The sequence below is a fragment of the Myotis daubentonii genome, chromosome X (genome assembly GCF_963259705.1).
Source record: "Myotis daubentonii chromosome X, mMyoDau2.1, whole genome shotgun sequence".
Classification (NCBI taxonomy): Eukaryota; Metazoa; Chordata; class Mammalia; order Chiroptera; family Vespertilionidae; genus Myotis; species Myotis daubentonii.
The window spans coordinates 31,338,493-31,363,993 of NC_081861.1; the positions used below are offsets into that span (position 1 = coordinate 31,338,493).

The 25,501-nt window shown below is 49.1% G+C and overlaps 1 protein-coding gene across 1 annotated transcript; it reads left to right on the forward strand.

Annotated features, from left to right (window-relative positions):
• Positions 1-12,576: 12,576 nt before the first annotated feature.
• APLN (apelin) lies at positions 12,577-22,072 on the forward strand. Its single transcript, XM_059678972.1, has 3 exons — positions 12,577-12,964; positions 18,829-19,000; positions 19,640-22,072. The coding sequence occupies exons 1-2, from the start codon at positions 12,898-12,900 to the stop codon at positions 18,993-18,995; spliced, it is 234 nt and encodes a 77-aa protein (XP_059534955.1). The 5' UTR covers positions 12,577-12,897; the 3' UTR covers positions 18,996-19,000; positions 19,640-22,072.
• Positions 22,073-25,501: the final 3,429 nt, after the last annotated feature.

The window sequence follows — 25,501 nt, forward strand, 5'->3', positions numbered from 1 at the left end:
GTATTTTTACATGGCATATAAATTGTCAATTATAACTCAATAGTGATATAAACCAAAAAAGGAGTAGGTCTTCAAACAGATGAGCTGCAAGGTCCTTTCCAGCTCCATTTCATGGCATCTATTAAAGGTAACTATCCTGAAACTTTGTACCAAAATAGTGTTTTGTACTAGGGTGCCCAAATCATTGAGACAATACTGGGGATTTTGCTTGGATTACTCAGATTCATGCCTTTTGCTTCACCTTTCTGGGACTGTGTAGACATAGCTCAAAGCCCAGTGAGACGATGGAGCAGGGAAGGGCATCATCAAGCCAATGGGAAGATATCCAGGTCAGTGGAGGAAACTGGGGAAATGACAGCCTAATGAGCTCTGCTCTTTCCAATTTCTTTAAGTCTATGATTCAGAGGATTGGCTTGCCATGGACATTCCAGACCAGTGAGGCATCTCAGGGCCATGAATGCAGAGACATCCCAGGGGAGAAAACAATGGAAGACAAGATGGAAATGAGAAATGGCCTTTTTAGGTCTCTTGACCCAAGACAAGGAGTTAAGAGGATATGGAGGAAGAGGTGGAAGTGTCTTTTCCCTGCAGGAAAGGAGATTATGACTTGATGGGGTTTGAGGAAATCAATGGAAGAAACTAAAGACCTGGAATGTCAAGCCCCCAGGGATGCCTTTTAGATGGACGTGCTAGAGGGGCAGGAAGAAGGAGGTGATACCCTCCCCACCTGTTAGCAGTGAAAGCCAAGAAGGTAAGGAAAGGAAGAAAAAAAAGCCAAGAGGAATTCTTCAAAGTCATTTGTCAGCTGGGCAAAGTGCCTCAAGCAAGTGCCATGGCTGATAGATCACCTCATGGGAAGCACCAGTGGAGATGGGCCCAGTCCAGGAGTCTGTTACCCTACCCTCAGCTAGCACCTGGAGCATATGCTTTAAAGGAAGACAATTAAAACCTTAAATGCCAAAGGTGACTTCAGGCAGTATTTATACCTGGCATTTTCTTTTGATCCCAGAGGGTGATAAGTTATGAGCTTCAAGTTTAAAGCAGGGGAATTGAGTGTTCTTGTAATTTTATCCTACACAACAGAACCACAGAAACTCTTCTTATTCAGAGGAATGTAGACCTAAAATATCCTTTCTCACTTCTACCCTCATTTCTCCTGCTGCCCCTATGCCCTATGTAGCACACCTCCCTGTCCCTCTAGGCCAGGGGTGGGCAAACTTTTTGACTTGAGGGCCACAATGGGTTCTTAACCTGGACCGGAGGGCCGGAACAAAAGCATGGATGGAGTGTTTGTGTGAACTAATATAAATTCAAAGTAAACATCATTACATAAAAGGGTACGGTCTTTTTTTTTTTTTTTTTTTTTTTTTTAGTTTTATTCATTTCAAATGGCCGGATCCGGCCCACGGGCCGTAGTTTGCTCACAGCTGCTCTAAAGGCTGGTTACATTGACCAATATTATAATAATTCCTTAAATTATTAAGGAATCTCATGGTTTAAAAAGCCCCTTCCTCTCCATTATCTCATTTTTATTCTTATTCAACCCTGTGAAATAGGCATTGCTTCTCTCATTTTTTAGGAGAGGAAGTTGAGGGATCAAAATATAGATGTATAGATTAATTAATTAATTATATAATATATTTATTCAAATAATGATTGAATACCTAATATGTGTCAGACACTGGTTAGATGCTGAAGACATAGTAATGAAACCAGATAGTCACAGCCCTTGCCTTTGTGGAGCTCTGTCTAGTTGGGGGCTAGGTGGATGAGTGGAGACATTAATTCAACACAAACCTAATGGCAAACACTGAAAGATGTTATTACAGGAGAATGGGGGCCAGGGAAAGCATCTGTTGGTGAACAGTTATTAGAACTTATAGCTGAGCTGATGGTTGATGGACATTAGTCAGGAGAAGATGGGGTAGGGAGGATAGTTCCCCAAAAGGAGGGAAAAGTATTAGGAAGGCATTGTGACAATAAGGGACATGGCTTTGCAAGATAAAAAGATGGACAAGGCAAAATAGGAGTTTGGCAAGGTGGGTGGGAGCTAGATCATGCAGGGCCTTGCAGCCCATGGCCAGTAGTTGAGTCTTGATCCTCAGAGCCATGGGGAACCACAGAAGGCTTTCAAACATAGTGAGACTGGCATGACCAAACCAGTTTTTATGGAGAATTATGGGGTTTGAATGAGGATGAGACAGCAGAAGCATAGAGACTTTATAGATTTGAGAGATATTTGGAAGTAAAATCAACAGAAAATTCATGCTCTTTCTATTTCAGCGTGGCAGGGATGTGAATGGAGGTAGTGGGGTAAGTGGGTTGAATGGTGGCCCACCAAAAGATATGTCCATGTCTTAACCCCTGGAATCTGTGAATGTAAACTTGTTTGGAAAAAGGTTTTGCAGATGTAACTAAGTTAAGAATCACAAGATTAGATCATCCTGGATTATTTGAGTGGGCCTAAGTCAAGTGACATGTGTCCTTAGAAGAGAGAGAGGCAGAGGGAGATCACACAGACAGAAGAGGAGAAGGCAATGTGAAGATGATGCGGTCCCAAGCCAACGAATGCATGGGCTATCAGAAGCTGAAAGGGGCAAGGAAGAATTGTACCTTCTTGATTTCAGACTTCTGACCTCCAAAACTGAGAGAGTAAATTTCTGTTGTTTTAAGCCACTAAGTTTATGATAATTTGTTACAGCAACCACAAGAAACTAATACATGGGGTTTTGCTGTATAAAGGCTACTTTTCTTTTTCATTCTTTTTTCAAAAGTATTACCTTTTTTCAAGTTAGTATATCATTGAACTCACTCTTTATGTGTTCAGGAAATATATGAATGATGAAGTGAGAGGCCAAGAAGATCTCAGTCTGTGGCCAGGGTTAGGACCCATGTGGTGATTGATGCCAATCTCTGATCTCTTTAGGGGTACAAACTGGATTTGGGATGGAGCAAAGCTACCCCAGATTATCCCTTTGATTTTAACTTCATTATCTTAGAGTTCTAAACCCATAACCAAACTGGTCATAGACTCAATACCTAGTTTCCAACAGTCTTCTGTGGCTCAGCACATAAAGGTGCCAGATTTGAGATTGTATAATATCCCGCCTGAGGTAAGCCCAGATAAGTTTAAACAGCAAAGCTCAAGGAAGAATGGTGCAATAGCCCACTGGCCCTTGGTGATAAACCTGTTCGTTTGGGTGTGGCTATCCTAGCTCACAGGGCCTTGCTGCTTGAGGAAGGAATTTGCATGCCTCCCCTGGGGAACCAGAGTATTTATAGACTCTAGAGGAGAGGAAGGATGGAGGCTCCTGGGAGACGTCATAGAGGATGTGCAGAGGAAATGGAACTGCTCTCAAAGACCAACAAGAGAAACAGGGACCTGCATGGCTCTGGGAGAGACCAAAGGATCAGAAGCAATCTGGCAGGATGTTGGGAAAAGGGGGCAACTCTGTGGGGTTGGGATGGTGGTGGGGCAGAGAAGCAGTTCTTCACCTTCTTGGAGGATTCCTCTTAGGACTTATCTCACTAGTGAACAGTGAACTCTTTAAAGACATTTGAAACATTGCTGATTATCTGAATTCCATTGTCATATTTTTCATGGACATTATTAGTGTGTCAAATGAGGCGTATCTATGAGGGAACCTCTGATAAGAGAATCTGAGAATGCATGTAGTTTGAAAAAAGTTGGAAGAAATATATGGATGGAATAAGCATTTCTGGGACATTTGGAGCTCATTTGGGAGTGGCTGAAAGGTGCCCCGTGGAAGGATTTAGTGTGCAATGGGACTGATACAGTATTAAATGCCAAGGATGCAAATAAAGGTAGTTTGGTTATGCTACAAAATTGCTACTTCTCTAATTTTTGCAAAAGCAGTACCTTATAATGGTTAGTATCTGTGTGCTTGGGCAAAGGGCAAGTGTATAAAACAAGAACTCCATCTGTGGCCAGGGTTAGATCCAGTTTGTAGTTTGTGACCAGGATTAGGAAACATTGGACAAGGAGAGAAGTATACAGCTAAATGAAGAAACCCTAGTAAAGTCTAATAAATCCCAACAGCCAGTTTTTGTCATCCAAATGGCTATGAGCATCTCTTGACTTATAGACTAAGTTCCAGTCTAGGTTTTGCATAATTAACATCATGTTCTCTAATTAAAATGGTGCACACCCAAAATGGGTAAGTTGATTGCTGAATATATCGTAAGCATGTATTCAATGGCAAGCATTGTGCTGGCAGCTCTGGTCTGAGGCTAGTATTACCCGGATACCAAAACCAGACAAGAATGCCGCATGAAAAGAAACTTATAGAAAAATATCCCTGATGAACATAGATTTTAAAATATTCAAGAAAATATTAGTAAACCAAATTCAACAATACATTAAGAGGATCATACACTATGATCAAGTGGGATTTACTCCAGGAATGCAAGGGTGGGTCAATATCTGCAAGTCAAACAATGTGATATACCACATTAATAAAATGAAGAATAAAAATCATATGAACATGGGGGACAGGGGCAGACTAGATGGGGTCAATGGAGAAAAAGGAGGACATATGTAATACTTTCAACATTAAAACAAAATTCAAATTAAAAAACACACATATGATCATCTAAATATATGCAGAAAATGCATTTGACAAAATTCAATATTGATTTATGATTAAAAATGCTCAACAATGATTTCAGGTCAGGGACATGCCCAGATTGTGGGATCCATCCCCAATGTGGGGTGTGCAGGAGGCAGCCGATCAATGATTCTCTCTCATCATTTGTGTTTCTAACTCTCTCTCCCTTTCCCTTCCTCTCTGAAATCAATACAAATATATTTTTTTAAAAAGACAAGAAATAACAAGTGTTGGCAAGGATGTGGAGAAGAGGGAACCCTTGTGCACTGTTGGTGGGAATGTAAATGGGTGCAGTGACTATGAAAAACAGTATGGAGGTTCCTCAAAGAAATTAAGAATAGTACTACAATATAATCCAGCACTTCCACTTCTGAGTATTTATCCAAAGAAAACAAAAATATTAACTTAAAGAGATATATGCACCCCTATGCTCACTGTAGCATTTATAATATCCAAGATGTGAAAACAACCTAAGTATCCATTGATAGTTGAATGGATAAAGAAATTGTGATATCTACACTAATAAAAGAGAAAAATGGTAATTGGCGTACGATGATACCCTTTTCATTGGCTAATCAGGGCTATATGCAAATTAACTGCCAACTATGATTGGCAGGTAACTGCCAACAAGATTGGCAGGTAACTGCCAACAAGATGGCGGTTAATTTGCATATGTAGGCACAATGCAGGGAGGCGAAAGGGAAAGCAGGAAGAAGCCCCCTGCCACTGACAGTGATCGGAAACCCAGGGGGGAGCTAAGAGCTGGGGGGGCAGGGCAAAGGCGGCCCTGGGGCCGCCTTTGCCCTGCCCCCCAGCCATGATCAGAGAATCAGGTGCCTTTTCCGCCCTGGCCAGTGATAGCAGGAAGTAGGGGTGGAGCCAGCGATGGGAGCTGGGCACGGTCGAAGCTGGCAGTCCCAGGAGCTAGGGGCCCCTTGCCTGGGCCTAAAGCGAAGCCCACGATCGTGGGGCCACTGCAGCTGCGGGTCCCCGCTGCCTGGGCCGGACGCCTCAGCCAGAGGCGTCCTGCAGGGGCAGGGGTGGGGCCTGCGCGATTGCGGCATCCCCCCGCTGCCACTGCAGGTCCCCGCTGCCCGGGCCGGACGCCTAGGCCAGAGGCGTCAGGCCTGGGCAAGGGGCTGATCCTGCAATTGGAGGGTGATGGGGGTCAACGCCTAAGGGCTCCCAGTATGTGAGAGGGGGCAGGCTGGGCTGAGGGACACTCCCCCCCCCCCAGTGCACGAATTTTGTGCACCAGGCCCCTAGTACCTATATAATAGAGGTAATATGCAAATTGACCATCACTCCAAAACACAAGATGGCCACCCCCGTGTGGTCAAAGATGGACACCCCCATGTGGACACAAGATGGCCGCCATAAGATAGCCAGCAGGGGAGGGTAGTTGGGGGTGGGGGGACCAGCCCTGCAGGGGAGGGCAGTTGGGGGGGACCAGGCCTGCATGGGAGGGCAGTTAGGAGGGACCAGCCCTGCAGGGGAGGGCAGTTGTAGGGGACCAGGCCTTCAGGGGAGGGCAGTTGGAGGAACCAGGCCTGCAGGGGAGGGCAGTTGGAGGAACCAGGCCTGCAGGGGAGGGCAGTTAGGGGGACCAGGCCTGAACTGGAGGGCAGTTGGAGGAACCAGGCCTGTAGGGGAGGGCAGTTGGGGGCAACCAGGTCTTCATGGGAGGAAGGGCAGTTGGGGGGACCAGGCCTGCAGGGGAGGACAGTTGGGGGGGACCAGCCCTGCAGGAGAGGGCAGTTGGGGGGACCAGGCCTGCAGGGAAGGGCAATTGGGAGGGACCAGACCTTCAGGGGAGGGCAGTTGGGGGGACAAGGCCTACAGGGGAGGGAAGTTGGGGGGACAAGGCCTGTAGGGAGGGCAGTTGAAGGGGGGACCAGGCCTGCCGGGAAGAGTAGTTAGGGTGACCTGGCTGGCAGGGGAGGGCAGTTAGGGACAACCAAGCCAGAGGAGAGGGCAGTTGGGGGTGACCAAGCCTGCAACAGAGGATAGTTAGGGGGGATCCAGCCTATAGGGGAGGCAGTTGGGGGGACCAGGCCTGCAGGGGAGGGCAGTTGGGGGTGACCTGGCCAGCAGGGAGGGCAGTTAGGGGGACCAGGCCTGCAGGGGAGGGCAGTTAAGGGGCTACCGGGCTGGCAAGGGAGAGCAGTTAGGGGTGACCAGGCCAGCAGGGGAGAGCCGTTAGTGGTGACCATGACTGCAGGGGAGGGCAGTTAGGGGTGTCTAGCCCAGCATGGGAGCACAATTAGAGGCAATTGGGCTGGCAGGGGAGCAGTTAGGTGTCAATCAGGCTGGCAGAGGAGTGGTTCGGGGGTGATCAGGCTGGCAGGCAGAAGCAGTTAGGGGCAATCAGGGAGGCAGGCAGGCGAATGCTTGGGAGCCAGCAGTCCTGGATTGTGAGTGGGATGTCCAACTGCCCGTTAAAGCCTGATCCCACTGGGATCAGGCCTAAATGGGCAGTTGGACATTCCTCAAGGGGTCCCAGAATGGAGAGGGTGAAGGCTGGGCTGAGGGACACCCCCCCAAAGTGCATGAATTTCATGCACCGGGCCTCTAGTCCTATATAACAGACCTTGAGAGCTTGTTTGGAGGTTCTAGCAGGGGAGCGCAGCTACTCGTATACCCTTGACCGAAGACCAGTCCTCTCCTGGGGGGGGGGGAGGTCGTCCTTTTCGACCGAACGTGCAGCTTCGGGAGGGACGCACATGGATCAGTGAGGGAGGAGGGGGACACCTGCCTAGCCAGCCAGATCAGCCGAATCAACCCTGGCGATCAATGGGGTGACAGATGTCGCAGCCAGATCACCCTCACATCCGCTAGTCCTATATAATGAAAGGCTAATATGCAAATCAACCAAACGGCAGAACAAACAGTCGTTATGACACACACTGATCACCAGGGGGCAGATGCTCAATGCAGGAGCTGCTCCCTGGTGGTCAGTGAGCTCCCACAAGGGGAGCGCTGCTCAGCCAGAAGCTGGGCTCACGGCTGGTGAACACAGCAGTGGTGGTGGGAGCCTCTCCCACCTCTGTGGCAGCACTAAGGATGTCTGACTGATGGCTTAGGTCCACTCCCCGCAGGCCTAAGCCAGCAGTCAGACATCCCCGAAGGGCTCCCGGACTGTGAGAGGGTGCAGGCTGGGCTGAGGGAAACTCCCTGCCCCCCTCAGTGCATGAATTTCATGCACCGGGCTTCTAGTTAAGTCATAAAAAAACGATGAAATCTTGCCATTTGTGACAATGTGGATGGACCTTGAGGGCACTATGCTAAGTGAAATAAGTCAAATAGAGAAAGACAAATACTGTATGATCTTTCGCATATGTGGAATCTAAAAATAAAACATTAAAACAAGCTCATAGATACAGAAAACAGAGAGTTAGTTGCTAGTGGTGGGGGATGGAGGTGGGAGAAATGGGTAAAAAGGTAAAAAGGTAAAAAGAAAAAAGAAATACTGTGCATTACTGAGCAAGAGCAACAATAACAACCACAGCAAAACAAATCTAGCCCAAATTTTAAAAAAAAACCCTATTAAGATGATAAAATTTTAATTAAAAGAAATCTCAACTCTAGTCAGTAGAATTAGAAATACAAATAGTTAGTAGTGAGGCAGTGAAAATTCATGTTCTCTACTGGTGCTTAACCAAGCAAAACTCATTTGTCATGGCATCAACTGAGGCATCAACTAAGCAGCTGGCCTCTTTTGCTGTTTTTCAAGTTCCTGTTAAGTAGCTCCAGAGAGCCGAAACCGGTTTGGCTCAGTGGATAGAGCGTCGGCCTGCGGACTGAGAGGTCCCGGGTTCGATTCCGGTCAAGGGCATGTACCTGGGTTGCGGGCACATCCCCAGTGGGAGATGTGCAGGAGGCAGCTGATTGATGTTTCTCTCTCATCGATGTTTCTGACTTTGTCTCTCTCCCTTCCTCTCTGTAGAAAATCAATAAAATATATTAAAAAAAAAAAAAGTAGCTCCAGAGAATAGTGGCTTTGAGGCTCTTCTTCAATACTTTTTGCTGTTACTGAACTTCTTTGCTCATTAATTTAGCTTATGTCGTAGGGAACAAATTGGATGAACGATATTGGGGAAACTCTATTTATGAAGTGCTCCAGAAGGGCTATATTGTGGAATAAAGGGCCTATGCCCAAATAAAGCCCATTTAGAGTGCCTTTCCAGCCTGCTGGGGCACTGCTCAGCTGGTAAGGTCTCTATGCTGGGAAGGCACAGAGGGAAAAACAGGAGATCAGAGTTACTTAGACCTAGATCCCAGCCCTGACTTTGCCACCAGCTTTCTGTACAACCTTGGGCAAGTCATTTTTTTTTCTGGGCCTCAGTTTCTCCATATGCATAATGAGGTTTGGGGCTCTTTCTATTATGAGATTTCTCTGATTACTGGCTAGGCTCATCATTCTCCAGATATCCTCTTTCCACTCCACTTTTTATATTACTCCAGTAAAAACAAGACCTACAATTGGGGGTGGAGGGAGTTCACAATTTTGTTATTTCTAACTTCTAGTATTGACTCATCTAAGAACATGTTGGCCAAGTTGTAAAGATTTTGCCTAAATAAAAGTATCCAATTATTTGACATTTGATATGCAGCATAAACCCACAGTATGATTGTATGGTTCCTTCCTGCATTCAATGAACAGTAATTGGACATTTTCTTTGGGCACCAATACGGCTGGTGAGAACACATAGTCTTACTATTTCATAGTATTAATAAGACATATACACAAATACTTATGAGAATATGTGACATTTATATAATGCTTACGTAATAGGAAAACCAAGCACTGTGCTAAGTACTTTATAGGTATTGATTTATTTAATCCTTCCAATAACCCAGGGAGCTAGGTCGTAACCCCTTTTTTAGGTGAGAAACCCACCCTCAGAAAGGCCACATAATTTGCCTGAAGTTACCTATTTAGTGACAGAGCTGCCTTATTCCAGAACCAATGTTGCTTAACCTCCATGCCTCACTGTTTCCTAATTTGATTCAAGACAGTATAAGTTAGGTGTTAGAAGTGCAAATCAAATGATATATGGACCCAGGTAAGTGAGAATTTGCTTCTGGAAGCCCAGTGAGGAAAAAGTGTGGGCCTTGAAATTAGGCAGGCCTGGAAAAATTACTTAACCTCTATTAGCCTCAATTGCCTCATGTGTAAAATGGGGCTGATAAGGAATAGAACTACTTCATAGGTGTGGGGATTAAATGAGTTAATATATGTAAAGTATTCATAACAGTACTTGACACATGGCATATGCTCAATAAATTTTAGCTATATGATCATCATCATCATGTGTGGGGACATGCAGAGAGAAATGGGCTGCAACAGGATTGCACTCTGAGGCTTCAGTGGCTGGACCTTCATGTTAAAAGTTGGGTTATAAGTTGCCAGAGGGAATCCCTTTTGAGTTGACTTTGAAGCATGGTGGACTCTATGTAAAGCAGTGATATGAAAGTCACTAAAGTGTCTCCTTGCTCAAAAGAGTGGAACCTGATATTACCTTGGGGTAGGACATTGTGTCCCAAAGGCCCTGCTAAAATGAAAACTATACCTTGGAGGCAAAACCTCAAATCACTATTATTAACTCCCTAGTTCAAGTGTATTCATCAGATTAGCTCCAGCAGAGATTGGCACTTTGGGGAAATAAGGCAGGGAAAGTGTAGCTCTAACCACTTAGCAAATAGTTTCTATACACCCTCGTGAAGGTATCATTGCATATTAATGTTTCTATTAACTTAGTTATGGGGGACACTCATTTGGGGGTGCAGGGATTGGAGCATCATGGTTCCTAAAAATAACCTTACAAGGGTTTATTCCCATTAGCACAGTGATTTCAGGTACATTATCTCATTTAATCCCAGAGCAACACTGAAGGGGGAAAGGCAGAGATGATCATTTCCATGAGACCTGGTAAGTTTAGGTGATGACAGTATGGCCCTATAGCACAGAAGAGTGGACACTAGAGGCCAGGTGGTTTCCCTCCTGGTTGGAAGATTCTTTCCAGGGAAATAGCATGGGGAAGATGATCTCAGCCTCCAATGCCCGCTGTCCATAGGAAGATGCTCTGCTTCACATCTCTGCCTTTTTCCTACTGGAATGTAGCTAATGAACCACAGGCTATTAACACGAACCCTGTTTTACTCCCTTTCCACTACCTTGATTTAGGCAAAAGGGATGTTTTTGAAATTTTTATTCATATATTCAAAAGTATGTATTGAGTACCATGTCCCAGGGGATATGGTGATATAGCTGTGAACAATGTGGAGAGCCCTCTCTTGTGGAGCTGACAATTATGGTGGAGACTGATTGTAAATAAATTGTGCATGTGCTGGATTGTTTTAACATTTCAAACATATTTTAAATGTGTCATGGTCTCTCATATATTTTTAAAATATATATTTTATTGTTGACAGTATTACAGACGTCCCCTATTTTCCCCACTCTTTGCCCCCCTCCACGCAGCCTCTACTCCACCCCAGGCCTTCACCACTCTATTGTCTGTGTCTATGGGCTATGCATATATGCATACAAATTCCTTGTTTAATCTCTGATGGCACACATACACATTGTCCAATGTATTTTTTGTGTAAATCTGGACTTAACACTTCAAGCAAACTGCCTGGCCAGCTGAAATGTAGAAACACCTTTCAATTTAGTCTTTTAACATGTGTTGAGTGCCACCTATGTGCTGAGTCCAATGTTGGGGACTTTGGAGAGATGCAGAAGAATGAGAAGACAGGGTCCCATCTTTTTTTTTTAAATATATTTTATTGATTTTTTACAGAGAGGAAGGGAGAGAGAGAGTTAGAAACATCGATGAGAGAGAAACATCGATCAGCTGCCTCCTGCACATCTCCTACTGGGGATATGCCCGCAACCCAGGTACATGCCCCTGACCGGAATCGAACCAGGGACCCTTCAGTCCGCAGGCTGACGCTCTATCCACTGAGCCAAACCGGTTTCAGCAGACAGGGTCCCATCTTAGAGGGTTCCCAGTCCAGTGAATGAGGCAGCCTCTTCCCTTGGGAGTTCCCAGGCTGTAGGAGCTGACAGTCTAGTCTGGGAAGGCAAACAACCGCCAGGACCCACTTACAAAGGGGAATCCCAAGGACAGGCAAAGTGAATCCAGTCTAGACTGTTTGGAGTTGGGTAGACTGCCCTGGTCTCGCAATGATAGGGAACAGGAAAGGGAACGCCATAGCAGCTACTGTGTGTCCCTGCAGTGAGGAGAAACCTAAGGGCAGCCCCTCCTGGAGTGTTTGTTATCCTGGCAAGTCTTCTGGGTAAGATGAGATTTGAGGTGCGGCTACAAGAATGAAGAACACAGGGGCTGGGTGGGCTGAGTGGTGGCATTCCAGGTAGAGGGTGCCTCCTGGGGCCATTGGGCAATTAAGCAGTCTTGGGCACAAGGCTGGGCAGTCATAATCAATCAAAGTTGGTGGAAGTTTCAGAGGAGATAGGAGGGCCGAGCCTTTGCTGATGGAAAACGGTAGGGAGAGGGAGAGGGTCAGAGATGTTCCCGGTAAGTTTGGGCAGCCTGGGCCGGGTCCTTCTCGGAGCGTCCAGGATCCTTGACAGCTGTTGAGGAAGCGGGGTGAGAAAGGGTTAAGTGTGCCCCTCTACCGCCTCAAATTCTTCCTGTGTTTGAAATCCTTCAGGTCTCTCAAACCCTCTGGCCCCAGCCAGGCAGGCATTGTCTGGGAAGCATTTGTGGGTTGTCAGAGCGCAGTGCAGCCTTTGTTGTGGGGCCACCTCTAGGTTCCCTCTGGCGCCCAGGCTGGGGCTGCAGAGTGCGTGCCTGGAGGGGGGCGGTGCGGGAGGCTCGCCCCCTCTCCCTCTTCCTGGCCCCCCCTCCAGCCCTCCGGATGACCACATGACCAAGTGGGCTCTCTGCCAAGCTCCAGGCTACAAAATGCAGCTCCTAGAGTGAGCAGGGAGCATTCTCACTGGCAGCCTGGACCACGGGCAGCTGGAGCCGCGGCCGAGCAGCCAGCCACTTTGGAGAGAGCTCGCTGCCTTCCCGGAGCCTCTGAAGCCAGCTTGGCGGCGCTGCCCGCTCCAGGGAGGGAGAGGCTGCAGGAGAGGGCAGGCGGCAAGCGCGCACGGCCGGCCAGCCTGCGGCGCGGCCCGGGAACCCCGCGAGCTCCGCGCCCACCAGCCCGCACGAGCCGGGGCGAGCGCCTTTCTTGGCCTGCTGACGCCCGACTTCTCCGCCTCCCCGCCTCCTGGCCAGGCCGGAGGAGCAGCATGAATCTGCGACTGTGCGTGCAGGCGCTCCTGCTGCTCTGGCTCTCCCTGACCGCGGTGTGTGGAGGTGAGTGCGTGCCTCCGGTAGCCCGCGCTTCCCTCCTGCTCTCCCGCTGCCTATGCCGCGCTCTCCGCCTCCGGGAGCCCGGCGCCCGCCAGGCGCGGCCACAGACTGACAGGGCGCCCAGGGCAGGGACCCATCGCCTTGCCCCTCCAGGCTGCCCCTCACAGTCCGAGAAGCTCAGGGCCCCTGGCGTGCTCCCCGGGTCCCGCGCTCCACATCCCATGTGGTGGAGGGTGGCGGGGGCACGTCCCTCTCCCCTCGTGGGTCAATGAAGTGAACTGACCTGAGCCCGGTGGGCTGGGCTCCCTCGTTCAAGGTTTTCTAGACCCTGGAGGTTTGGAACCACCGGTGGTCTCGTCCTAGGGGGCAAGATACTGGAGATGATGTGCCAAGATGCAGACGTGACACTTGTTGCATAGGCAGGAGCGGAGCTGCGGGGGAGTGGAGCCCAGCTGTTGCTCCTTCAGCTGCATGTGGGCAGAGGCAGCCTCCCCTTGGCCACGCTGGTCCTCTCCACACTTACTCCAATGTCCTGTCTGGTCTCTTCTGCTCCTGCGCAGGAGGTCCACAGACTCTGTTCTTCGATATCCTGGCTCAGCCTCCCCTTTGCCCCAGGTACAGGCATGCTTCACCTTAGTGCCCTGTCTCCTGGCGCCAAACCGGGAAACAGTGCCTAACGTGATGCCTCCACACAGCTCAGGGAGGGGGAGTCCTTTTACCCCCACCTGCACCACATGCCCAGCCTGGCACACTTGGCACTGGCGCTCCCTTGCCCTCCCCGAGCCCTAGCAGTCCCACCCCGGGCTGCCTGTCCTCTGTGTGTCAGTGTGTCCTGAGGCTGCCAGCTCCCACCTCCAGCTGCCACAGTCCTGTGATCTGGCTGTCACTGCTGCTGCCTGCCCGGCACCACAGAAAGAAAGGCCAAGACCGGGTGGATTAAAGCCTGTGCTAGGACTGGAGGGAGTCACAGGAGGTGGGAGCAGAGGGGGACAGAAGACAGGGCAGCAAGTTTCCTCCAGGAAGAGCACTTGGTCCCAGACCCTCCGGAGCAGGACAATGGCCTGCAGCCCAGGAACCTCTGAGGGGCCCGATGGGGCTCTAGCTCTCTCTCTTTGTAGGTCCCCTCCTTTCTCTGCTCTTGTCTTATGACACTGCCCTGGCCCTGGAGCACTGCCTGGCTCCTCAGAAAGGCACGTTGGTTGGGTCTGGCATTGCCTGCCTTCAGCTAGCTGTCCGGTGGTCTTCCTCTCAGGGCCAGAGCTCTGGGTCAGCCACCTCCTTGATACGAAGGGAGCAGGCTTTTTCCTTAGAAACTCCTGTCAGGCAGTCAATGGCAGGAAGAGAGCAAAATATATGAATGAAAGACACCACCTGGGCCTCCTCTATGAGCCTACCATCCAGTGTAGTTGGCAAGACAAGACACCCACCTGACACCACTACTGCTAAATAGTCCAAGGTGATGCCTTCGGGGAAGAAAGAATGGCTGCAGAGAGGGTGTTCCAGAGGAAGCTGGGTTTGCCTGATCTGCGTAGCTGGTGCTTCCCCAGAAGCTATGGGGAGACTCTTGGCCAACTGACTACCACTAGTGCCCTTTTGGGATCCAGCTGTTAGGGCAGTACTGGTAAAGGGGAGAGCTGGTTTCAGAGGAAGGGGACACTACATCTGGCCCAGACCCTGTCACTTCTTGCTTGAATTCACTCTTCTTCATTAGGCTATCTAGCTTTTATCTATCCTGATTTGGGTCAATTCATTGTTTTCACCTTTTGCTTAAGCCTAGCACAGCAAACACCCAGGGCGTTCATTGCCTTCTCCACCCCATAACCTCTCCTGGAGCCAAGGATGGGCACCTCCGTACAGGTGGCAACCAGCCAAGGATCTAGGTACCCATGTCTTGTTCCTCCTGCTTTCTGTCCTGGGTCAGAAACAGGAACCCCAGAACCTCCTTTCCCGTGGCCAAGACTTGTCTGCTTTCCCCACCCAGAGTCCCCAGGCAAAGTCCCAGGCCTGAAAACCTTACTTTCTCCACAATACACTCTGTCCTGAGTTGGAATGCCCCCCACCCCTCCACCCAGTACACACATACTCCTCCACTGCCTCCTGACCTGGGATACACTTTGCTCTTCTGAGTCTGAGAGCTGCTGGGCCAGGGCCAAGTGTTCCTTGTTCTCTGTCTGAGTACCTTTCTTTCTCTCCTTCTCCTTCTCCTCCCCCTTTCCAGGCCTAGCTCAACGCCTGCAGTCACAGTGATAGTATGAGAACAGCCTGCTGTACCCCACCCACTTAGGGCAGGGCAATCATGGCTCCATCCCCAGTTCCTATGTGCTAAGCATCCATGTAACCTGAGTCAGGCCTCTTAGTGGCACAGGACTAACGCAAGTGGAAGGCCAGGCTGCCAGAGCGTAAGATGTCCAAGGGTGGCAAAGCTGGCATGAGAAGATCACTCAGGGCACTGGGATGGGGGTTGGGCAAACGCAGGAGGCTTCATCCTGGGGACACATGCAGGACCCTGAGTAGTGGAGGGGGACATAGCTAGCAGGGTCCCCACAAGAGCACCCATGTGGGCTTTTAAAGCCATCACAAGATAGGCTAGATGACAAGAGGAAAAACAGGTGCATCATTCCTGGTGAGGCTGGTGTTCCTGAAAGCCACACATACCTCATTGTGCATTGGCAGGCCTGGATTTCAGGCTGCTGGAAAATCAAACCCTGTTCATTGCTGACTGTGGTTCTCAGCGCAGAGATGTTGGGGCTTCATTGCTGGTGGCACTTTGGAGAGTGATGGCTCTAGTGCCTCTAGCCTGGAGATTCTTTGGAGGATTGCTCCAGCCTCCTGGTAAGTAGCAAATGAGTTGGAAGAGACCAAGTGCACTGAGAAAGGCCCCCATTTTTAAAGGGGAATTCTTTTGTATAACCAGGACCTCTGCAATGATGAGAGTTAACAGCCTTTAAAAATCCCTTTGGACAGGATAAAGCCTGGGTTTCAGGTGTCCGCTTATCTTAGGGTGAGCCAGACTCAGAATCAAAAGTAGGAAACAGGTGGGTGATGGGATCAGGGTGCGGGAGGAGCTGCAGACTTCTGGTTACAAGGACAGTGAGCCGCCCCACCCGATGGGATGCAAAATGCCAGGGGCTTCTGAGTGGCTGATCTCCAGGGCCTGGCTGAGTGCTCAGTCAGCTCAGGGAGTTCCTGCAGGCTTAGAGTCTAGACTTCTCCCTGGCCAGAGTCTGAAGCACCATCCTTGTTTCCCATCCTGTTTCTCTGCCACCCTCTCCCCTTAGGACCCATCATCCCTACCCTCCCACCAACACTCACAGTCCTGGGTGCTGAGCATTTGGAGATGATGCACTCCCCAATCCAGGCAACATGCCTCTCTTCTCCATGCCTACTGTACCCCTGGGCCATAGCCTGTGCCATTGCCCCATGCCCACTCCACCCCCAGTAGTTGGCAGGGATGCAAGAACCAAGGTCTCGCTTACATTGTCAAAGCTCCTAGGGTCTTTCCCTGTGCCTGGCCACACTCTCAGCACAGTCCTTCCTGCCCTGAGTATTTCTCTGGCACTGCATCCTCATCAACATTATTCTCATCAGCCTCAGTGCACAAGGAGAGCCTGGAGGGGACCCCAAAGCACAGGGAAGAAGCTGAAGCAGCTCCAGTAGGGGACTTAGTGAAGGTCCTTCTCTCCTCCCTGCCCCCCTGGCCCAGACCCTTTGCCAGTGTAGCTAAGAGGGTAGATAGCTCTATGGCAGTCGGAAGCGACCTCCTGGCCCCTGTCCATGCCTACTGCCCTAAAGAGGAAGTCTAATTTGTATTTTAATTCTCATTAGGTGATGGGTTTAGGGGAGGAGTTGACATATTAACCCACCCCAACCAGAAGCATAGAAGTGTGGCTGGTAAACAGCAGGGTTGTAATGGGCCTGTGACTTTTCTCCCGGTGTGTGTGTGGAGGACTAGATTGTGTGTGTGTGTGTGTGTGTGTGTGTGTGTGTGTGTGTGTGTGTGTGTGTGTAGAGAGAGAGAGAGAGAGAGGAGAGAGAGAGAGAGAGAGCGAGCAGCGGGCCCCAAAAGCCTGGGCAGGGAGGGCCCTAAGAACAAACTCACCTACTTTCAACCCAAGAGGAGGTTCAACAATTGGAAATTGTGTGCAAGTGGAGGAGGAATCACAAGAGCCAAGGAACCAAGGAAGGATCAAGGAACCAAGGAAGGATCCTGGAGGCAGGGAGGAGGGAAAGGAGGAATGGCCAGGGGCATCCAATGAGGTGGAGGGTTATATGGAAACTGTAAACTAGTGGTAGGGATTCTTAGATGGGTGGAACTGGGCTCCAGGGAGAGAGATATAGCTGAAGGTAAATCCAATGATGTTGGGGAAGAGAGGCTGGGATTTCTGATCACTGCTTCGGAAGCCATATTTCTGCAGGCTAGCCCCCTACTAGGCATTGCATGAGCACCCTGCCAGACTGCCTCTTGCCCAGCACCATCTCATCTCCCTGCTCTGCCATTTCCAGTCTTCCTTGGTTAGACTGCAGTCTCTATGAGAGCGGGCCCATGTGCCTTCTACTTCATGGAAACCAGGAACACCCAACACCACTTGAAGTCTACTGCCAGGGCTTGGTCTGGCATCAGAAGGCTTCTACTCTAAGCCCAATGTGGACAGATGCAGAGCAGGGTCCAAGAGAGCAGAAGAGAAGCCACCTGGGATTGAAATGGCAGGAATTTGCATCAGGTAGAGGATTGGCCTGTGATATGAAAGGAGATAGGGCATCTGGAGGGGAGGTGCCGACTGCAGCAGCTCAGTCCCCTCCTCATGCACAGACTTGCTGCTTCAGGTGGCCATTCACTCATTTGTTCATTCATTCATTCATTCATTCATTCATTCATTTATTCATGTAATATTTATTGGTCTCCAAATCTGGTCACAGGCTGAGTAGAACCAGCATAAGGCACACATAAGAGTCAGAGGACTTCCCCTCCCCCAGCCATTCCCACAGGGCGGCCACAGGAGATGTGAGCCCAGGAGATGCCTAAACACTGGTGAGATGCCAGGGGTGAGGTATGAGATCTCCAGTACTCAAAAGTGGGCCATCTCAGCCCTAGGTGGTTTGGCTCAGCAGAAAGAGTGTCAGCCTGGGGACTAAAGGGTCTCGGGTTCAATTCTGGTCAAGGGCATGCACCTAGGTTTCAGGCTTGATCCCCAGTCCTGGTTGGGATGTGTCTCTCTCACATCAATGTTTCCCTCTTTGTCTCTCTCTCCCTTCCACTCTCTCTAAAAGCCAATGGAAAAATATCCTCAGGTGAGGATTAAAAAAAAAAAGTGGGGCATCGCATAGCAAAGGACCTAGGAGTACAATGACATGATGTTCCAGATTTGGCTTTAAAGTACTTCAGCAAAGAAAAAAAAAAGGGATAACAAAGGCATACATGACTCCCTCTTGCATCTGGGTGATGGGTACGTGGTGGCGGCGGCATTCATTTCACTGATGTGTCGTGTGCTTGAAATGTCTCTAGTGTAGCAGTTGCCAGGGGGTTTTATTGCCTGCTGTGCCCCAGCCAAGTACAGGCACAGTGTCCCCAACTGCACCCCCAATTATGTTCTCAACAAAGAACAAGTTTGTGCCTGCCAAAAACATGACAGGACTGTCAAAAGGACATAAACTCAGTTCAATAACTGTCAAGATGTGAGGTAGGTTCCGTTTCCCCCAGGACAGTGTAAAAATTGCAAATTGTTCATCAAGATAGAAGACAAAAACAAAGAAAAGCTTTGAGGAATGCCGCCTCATGGAAAGATTGTCCCCTGCCACAGGCCTGTGGTCTGCGGTCCTCTGCTTATTTGAACCAGCCTTCCTGCTAACAGGCTTTCTCCTTCTTGCAGGGCCCCTGCCACAGCCTTCTGCCGGGAAGGGGCTGGAGGAAGGCAATATTCACCACCTGGTGCAGCCCAGAGCGTCCAGGAATGGACCAGGGCCCTGGCAGGGAGGTCGGAGAAAATTCCGCCGCCAGCGGCCACGCCTCTCTCATAAGGGCCCCATGCCTTTCTGAAGCAGGTACTTGAGCCTCTGGTCAGTGGGTGGTGTGGGAGGGCTGGGGGAGGATCAGCCTGGAAGCTGGGTGACCCTGTGCTCATCATTGGTCAGACACCCGCCCCAAGAAATCCTGGCATCACACACAACGGGACTTACAGGGCACCCATCTCACCCCCTCATTTTGCAGGAAAGGAGACCGAGGCCCAGAGAGGGGCTTGTCACTTGGAAGCCAATCTCCTGGCTTCCCAGGAGTTGGGTGTTGGCTCCCCTCCACCCTGGGGTTGGGTAGGCTGACCTAGTTGGAGAGTTCTAGAAGTCCTAAGGGATCTTGATGAGCTGTGGATCCTCACCAGAGAGCTGGAGGAGGGAGGGGGCAGAGAGCCTTGGGGGCAGCAGGCAGAGAATTAGAAGAGTTGCCCAGGGAAGGAGAGAAAATCAAAGGTGACAGCAGAGAGAGCAGTGCCTAAGTCTGTTTCTGAGGCCTGGCCTGTTGTCTCTTTCCCTGTAGCAGGATAAGGTGGCACCAACTCAGAGGCTTTGGGCTTTTTTAGGGTTGTGAGGAGGGGGCAGAACGAAGGCTGTCTCTTCTCCTTTCCCCAGGTGATCCCTTTGACAGAAACATGTCAATGATTTCTCTCTGGTCATTTTTTGTCTCTTTAGGACTGAAGGGGCCCTCAAGTACTTCCCCCCTGCACTTCTCTCTACTCCATAGATTGGTCTGCTTCTCTGGAGCCCTTATATCCATTCGCCTCTCATCTTGCACACGTCCTAGCTGCTGATGGTCCCAGCTCTTCTCACCCACCAGCCTCCCTGAATGACGTGGCCCTTCTCTGGACTGACTTTGGAGACCCAGCACTGGAAGGCCGTCCTTTTTCTGGATCTCGTCCTGCTTTAGTATCCACCTCTCCCACCTAATACCCCAACCTACAAGCAGCCCTCCCTTCCTCAGGTTTGCCCTGGGGGCTGCATGGAAACACTCCCTTCTTCAATGGGCTCCAGCAGATCCCAGGTTTTCACGCCAGTTAGACCTTTAGCAGGCCTCCAGAGGGAAGTAAAGAGATGAGCAATGAGAGACTCTAGTTAGAGGTCAGGCGCTTTGGCATGCAGACAGGGTGCCTTGGGGGCATTGGAGTATGTGTGTGTGGGGGGGGGGTTGGTGCTCTGGTGAAGGGGAGGGGTGTAGCATTGGAGAAGAGGAGGAATAGCTTTATGGCTTCTTTCTCAAGAGGCAAAGGAGAGAGACACACAGCACTCTGTCACTTCTCTCATCTGTGTCTTCTAACACTCCCCCAACTCACTGCTCCCTAACTTCCTCTACCCACCCCTCACCAGCAAGTTCAAGCTCTAGCTCAGGAGGGGAGGGCGATGGGCCTGAGGTGGCTCCATACTCTCCCAGGAGCAAAAGCCAAGCAGACATGTTTTTGCCAAGAATCACAGAATATCAGAGTCAAAAGGAATCTTGCAGATCACTAAGCTCTGCCTCCTTATGCAAACTCCTGCAAAGACAGAGGCCTAGAGAGGGACAGTGACCCACTGAGGGTCACTGCATAGCCAGAATGAGGACCTAGGTCTCCCAAGTCCCACTTGATGATGTCCTCTTCCCTGTTGATGTCTTTTCAAAATGTATTAAGTGCCTTTTCTTGGGGTTGGGGCTGGGGCCGGCTGGGAGGGGAGAGGATAGTGGACTGTGAACTGCCCCACGGTGGCAGTGGTGTGGGGACAGAGCTGCTCCAGCCTTCCTGGCCTGCCTCTGCTGCTTCATTCCCCAACCTGGGCTGAAAAATTCCTTAACTGGCCAGCTGACCCCATTCCGTCAGCACTCCCAGACCCCCGATGTTTTCATAGGGGCAGCTCAGGCACTGAGATTAACAGTCCAACCACAGCACTGGTTTTCAGGAGCTTGGAGTTGGCCTTGAGTAATTGGACTCAATAGCCTTCCCTTCATGTTGACTGGACTTTCTTTCCCAGTGGCCTTCCCTTTGTGGGAGGGGGAGGGAGAGAAGAAAGAAGGGAAGGAAGAGGTGAAGGAGAGAAGGAAGGATGGGAGGAAGTATAGGTCTGAGCAAGCTTCCTTCTCAGAGGCCTCCCAGGAGTGAAGGAAAGGGGAGACAAGAGCCTGACAGCCACATATGTATGTTTGGGGAGAGGGGGAGTCAGGGCCCCTGAGTCCCACAATAACCCTTATGTTGCCTACCCGCCTCTCACCCTTACCTCTGCTGCTGCTAATGCTACTGCTGCTGCTGCTTTAAGGCCCACCCTGGGAGCCCATCTGGGCACTTGCCTCCCCCCACACCCCTCAGACTCAGAGTAGGGGCTGGCCAGTGTCCAGAAAGCCTCTTCTGCCACTGATGCCCCCACCAGGGGCTGGGCCTTCTTCGCCCTCTTCCTCTCTGTATCTCCTGACTCATCAGCTGCCCAGCCCCATGGGGAAGGGAGGAAGGCGGGACATGGCAGTGGAGGGCAGTGAGGGGCTGGGGGCCTGTCTTATTTAAAGTGGTTGTGTATGATTCTTATACTAATTTATACAAAGATATTAAGGCCCTTTTCATTAAGAAATTGTCCCCTTCCCATAGTTGTGTTCACTGTGTTTGTAAAGATTGTTCTATGTAAATATGTCTTTATAATAAAGAGTTAAAGATGATAATTTGCCCTTACTCATGGAGGTCATGTTCAGGAGAGCCCTTACTGTCCCCTGAGGTCCATGATTGTCCCCAGGCCCACATGTTGCACATGCAAGGCAGTACGCTTGCATCCCAAATCGGTTCCAGGTCAAATGGCCACAAACCAATTTGCCACAAACTCACAAAAGGAATCTCTAGGCTTAACGGCCGGTTCACATAAAATTCAGTCCACTTTGAAGTGTTTTGGCATCAGTTTGGGTGTCCCAATTTTTTTTTGCAGTGTCATCAAAAAGGATTTTTAGAAAGCAATTGTATTTAAGAACATTCTGGTTAAAGGTGGGATTTCTACTAAAAGTTGTTTTGTATCCTTGGTGGGTGTCTTCTACTTTTTGAACACTTTTGGGACCTTTTAGCCAGTTTGCCTCTCTTGAAAAATGTTATGTTTCCTGCAATAAATACATTTGGTAATGACTTTGTATGTATCATTTTATGTTTCACAAAGTAGAGGTGCTTGATGAATGAGATAGCATGAAAAAGAAGATGCAAGCAGTCCGATACAATTCTGCCCCATCTGTCTCACTTCATGCTTGTTACCAAAATGCCAATACCTCGAAGAACACAAAGGAACATTCGGTACATGCTAATTCAGTTAATCAACTCCTTAGGTGCAAACAGGCATGTAGGATGCAGTCAAACCCAGCAAGGAAGAGCCGGGAGTGATAAAAAAAAAAATGCACTCAATACATCTTGTGGGAAATGCTGTAGATTTGACAAGTATTTAGTAGTAGAAATATACAATTTTAAGAGAAGGTTTTCAGCAAACTTGCTAAAAAGTCATAACACTGCTCAATAGGAGATAAAATAGAAAAAGCCATCCACCAGCATACAAAACGATCTCATCATCGACAAAATGCTGCGGATTGTGACAGATTTAAAAATATGACATTATGGTGGAAGTGCCTCTTAAGAAAATTGGTACAAAGTGACTTCTTTCAAAATTACTACTTTGACTTTTAGGCAAACTGGTTGTCAGAGTCATTGGTTTTAGGCAAGGAGGTTTTGGGTGGGCTGGCTTTATGCTGATTTGTCTGTTATCTCCCAATCACCCCCAAAGCTCCAGTTTCACATGAAACCAAGAGGAAGGGGGAGGTGACAGGGCAGGACAACTTACTACTGACCCATATGTGTGTAGCCCTTTAACAGTTTAGTGCTTAAAAAAACAAACAAACATCAACTCGGGTGTGACCATGGAAACAGAGATTGAAGTGATGCACTCTGAAGATGGTGAAGGGTTTGCAAGTCAAGGCCACTAGAAGCTGAAAAGGGCAAGGAAATTATTTTCCCCTCAGAGCCTCCAGAGGGAACCAGCCCTGTTGACACCCTGACTTTAACCCAGTGGAACTGAAAACAACAACAACACACACAAAAAAATCAATCCATTTTATCATCCTAACAATTGGGCAACAAAGACCATGATACCCATTTTGCAAATGAGAAAACAGGCTCAGAAAGGTGAAGTGACTTGCCCAAAGGCTCCCAGCCAGTAAGTGGATCTAAAATCTGGACCTCGAATTCTAGAATGCACTCTTCCTATGGTACTATAGGAGGTCCCCTAATTAGAGAGCAGAGTTAAGTACAAAGCATGTTTGGTATTCTCAGTAGGTGCAAGAGAAATGGATGGCTGGTGGGATCAGAGAAAGGTTAATGGAGGCTGACCAACTAACACTGGCTCCCGAAGGCCCAGTTGAATCTGGTTAAGTTGGCAGGAGGATGCTGGGCAGTGGAGATGGGGACATGATGGGGAGAAGCCACCAGTGTCCTCGGGCACATGTAATCAACTGGATGCTAGTGGGTGACTGGAAGTCTGAGCTCCTTGGGGCAGAGGGTGAGGGGGAAGAGAACTGGTGTCACACCAAAAGAAGGCAGAACATACGGGTCGCCACCCTTTGGCAATATCTTGACTTGTCCAAATAAATACAATAGAATGAATAGGGGTTTGCAGAGGAGCCCGGCTGCTGTGGCTCAGTGGTTGAGCGTGGATCTATGTACCACGAGGGTCACCATTCGATTCCAGGTCAGGGCACATGCCTGGGTTGCGGGCTCGATCCCCAGTGTGAGGCGTGCAGGAGATTCTCTCTCATCACTGATATTTCTATCTCTCTCTTCCTTTCCCTTCTTCTCTGAAATCAATAAAAATATATTTTTAAAAAGTAAATGCAGAGAAAATAAAAGGAGCTCACTTAACTGTTTCTGGACCATACGTCCTGGACCTAGAGGTTGAGGGGGCAGAGAACCTAAAAGCAATGATGCTTCAAATCCATTAGGAAATTAGGCAGCCTCGGAAATGACAGAGATTACAGAGGCAAACAGACTGAGACCACACACAGTTTTTCAGGCCCCGGGTGTGGTGGAAAACGAGTCCTACCCACTTTGAAGCCTAGCACTTCAGATTCTCCCACAGGCCCTGGCTGATTCGGTATCCCCAAATGGGGCTGGGCTTCTCTGTCACAGAGGGAACTGTGGGACCTGGCCTGAGTGGCTTTTCTGAGATGCTTATATAATTCTATTTTTCAGGCCTAAAGGTTATTTAACCGAAATTTCTTAATCCAGAGTTTCTTTCTGATAGAGTGAGCCTCTGCCAGCTAAATGGCAACAAGAATGGCAACGTGAATGGCAACGTGCATGGCAGCAAAGGACTTACTGCTTTCTGCTCCCGGCCCTAGAAGGGGCTGCTGACTCAGCCAGCATTTCTCTGGAACCCCCCAAATGGAAGGCCTCTCCAGGGTTCCTTTGAAAAAGTCCATTTTCTTTTCCTACTGGCCAGTGCTCAGAGAGGGAGCCTGGCAAGGGACTTCCCTTGCTGCTACCTTGAACTTCAGCCAAAGGCTGGAGCTGCATCCAGAACATTTCCTTGAATGTTGAAAATCAGGGGTCAGCAAACTTTTCCTGTAAGAGGCCAGATAGTACGTTTTTTTTGTTTGTTTGTTTTTTTACTTTGTGGATCATTTGGTCTCTGTGCCAACTACTCGAGTCAGCCGTTGTCGTACAAAAGCAGCCATAGACAAAGAGTAAGTGAATGGGTGTGGCTGTGTTCCAACAAAACTTTATTTAGAAAAACAGGTGTTGGAACACAGTTTGCTGAAACCTGTCTCAGATGAAGCCCTTCAACTCAGCCCTTGAACTCTTGCCTAGGGCCCAAAGGGAGACTTCCATTCTGCAGTGAGGTCTAAAATTAAGGAAATTTAATAAACTGGTTATGAGTTGGCCTCCAGGCCATGCTAACCGATAATAATTATACTAACAAAGGAAATGACTTTCGGTGAAAGGGGGAAGTCTGGAGTTGCTGTGGGTGGAAATTAGGCTCTTCCATGGCATCGTGAGGGGAAAAGTCCAACAGAGTCAGATCAGAGTTCCAATCCTAGTGATATCAGGTGAAGTGAGGGGCTCCTCTTCCCCACTGGGTGCTGCTGGGGGTGGAGTTCTTACATATTGAGAAAAGAAATGTTCTGAGATTCACATGGGAGAATGAATGATTTTTATTTGTATGGAATTAAATCCTTGTGTTTCCAAAGTCCCATTTCCCTTAGCCCAGTCATAGAAGTGTAGATGGGGTTTCAGTAAAGCTAGAAGTAAAGCCAGTGACCAGAGTTTCCTTTCCATGTTGGAGACAGGTCTAGTGCAGCATCAGGCTAGTTGCAGTCCATTAGTCCATTGTGTGTGTGGACCACATGGGACAGTGCCAGGAAGCCAAGTGTGAGCCATGAGCCAAGTGTGCTAAGAGGAACTAAGAGTGCCCAAGAGCGCAAGAGAGCAAGCTTCTTTGTTCAGGGAATTAAGTATCCCAAATCTCTGAGGGTTTACAGTGGCCTTGCCCATTCTGGCCAACCATCTCTGTCCCCAG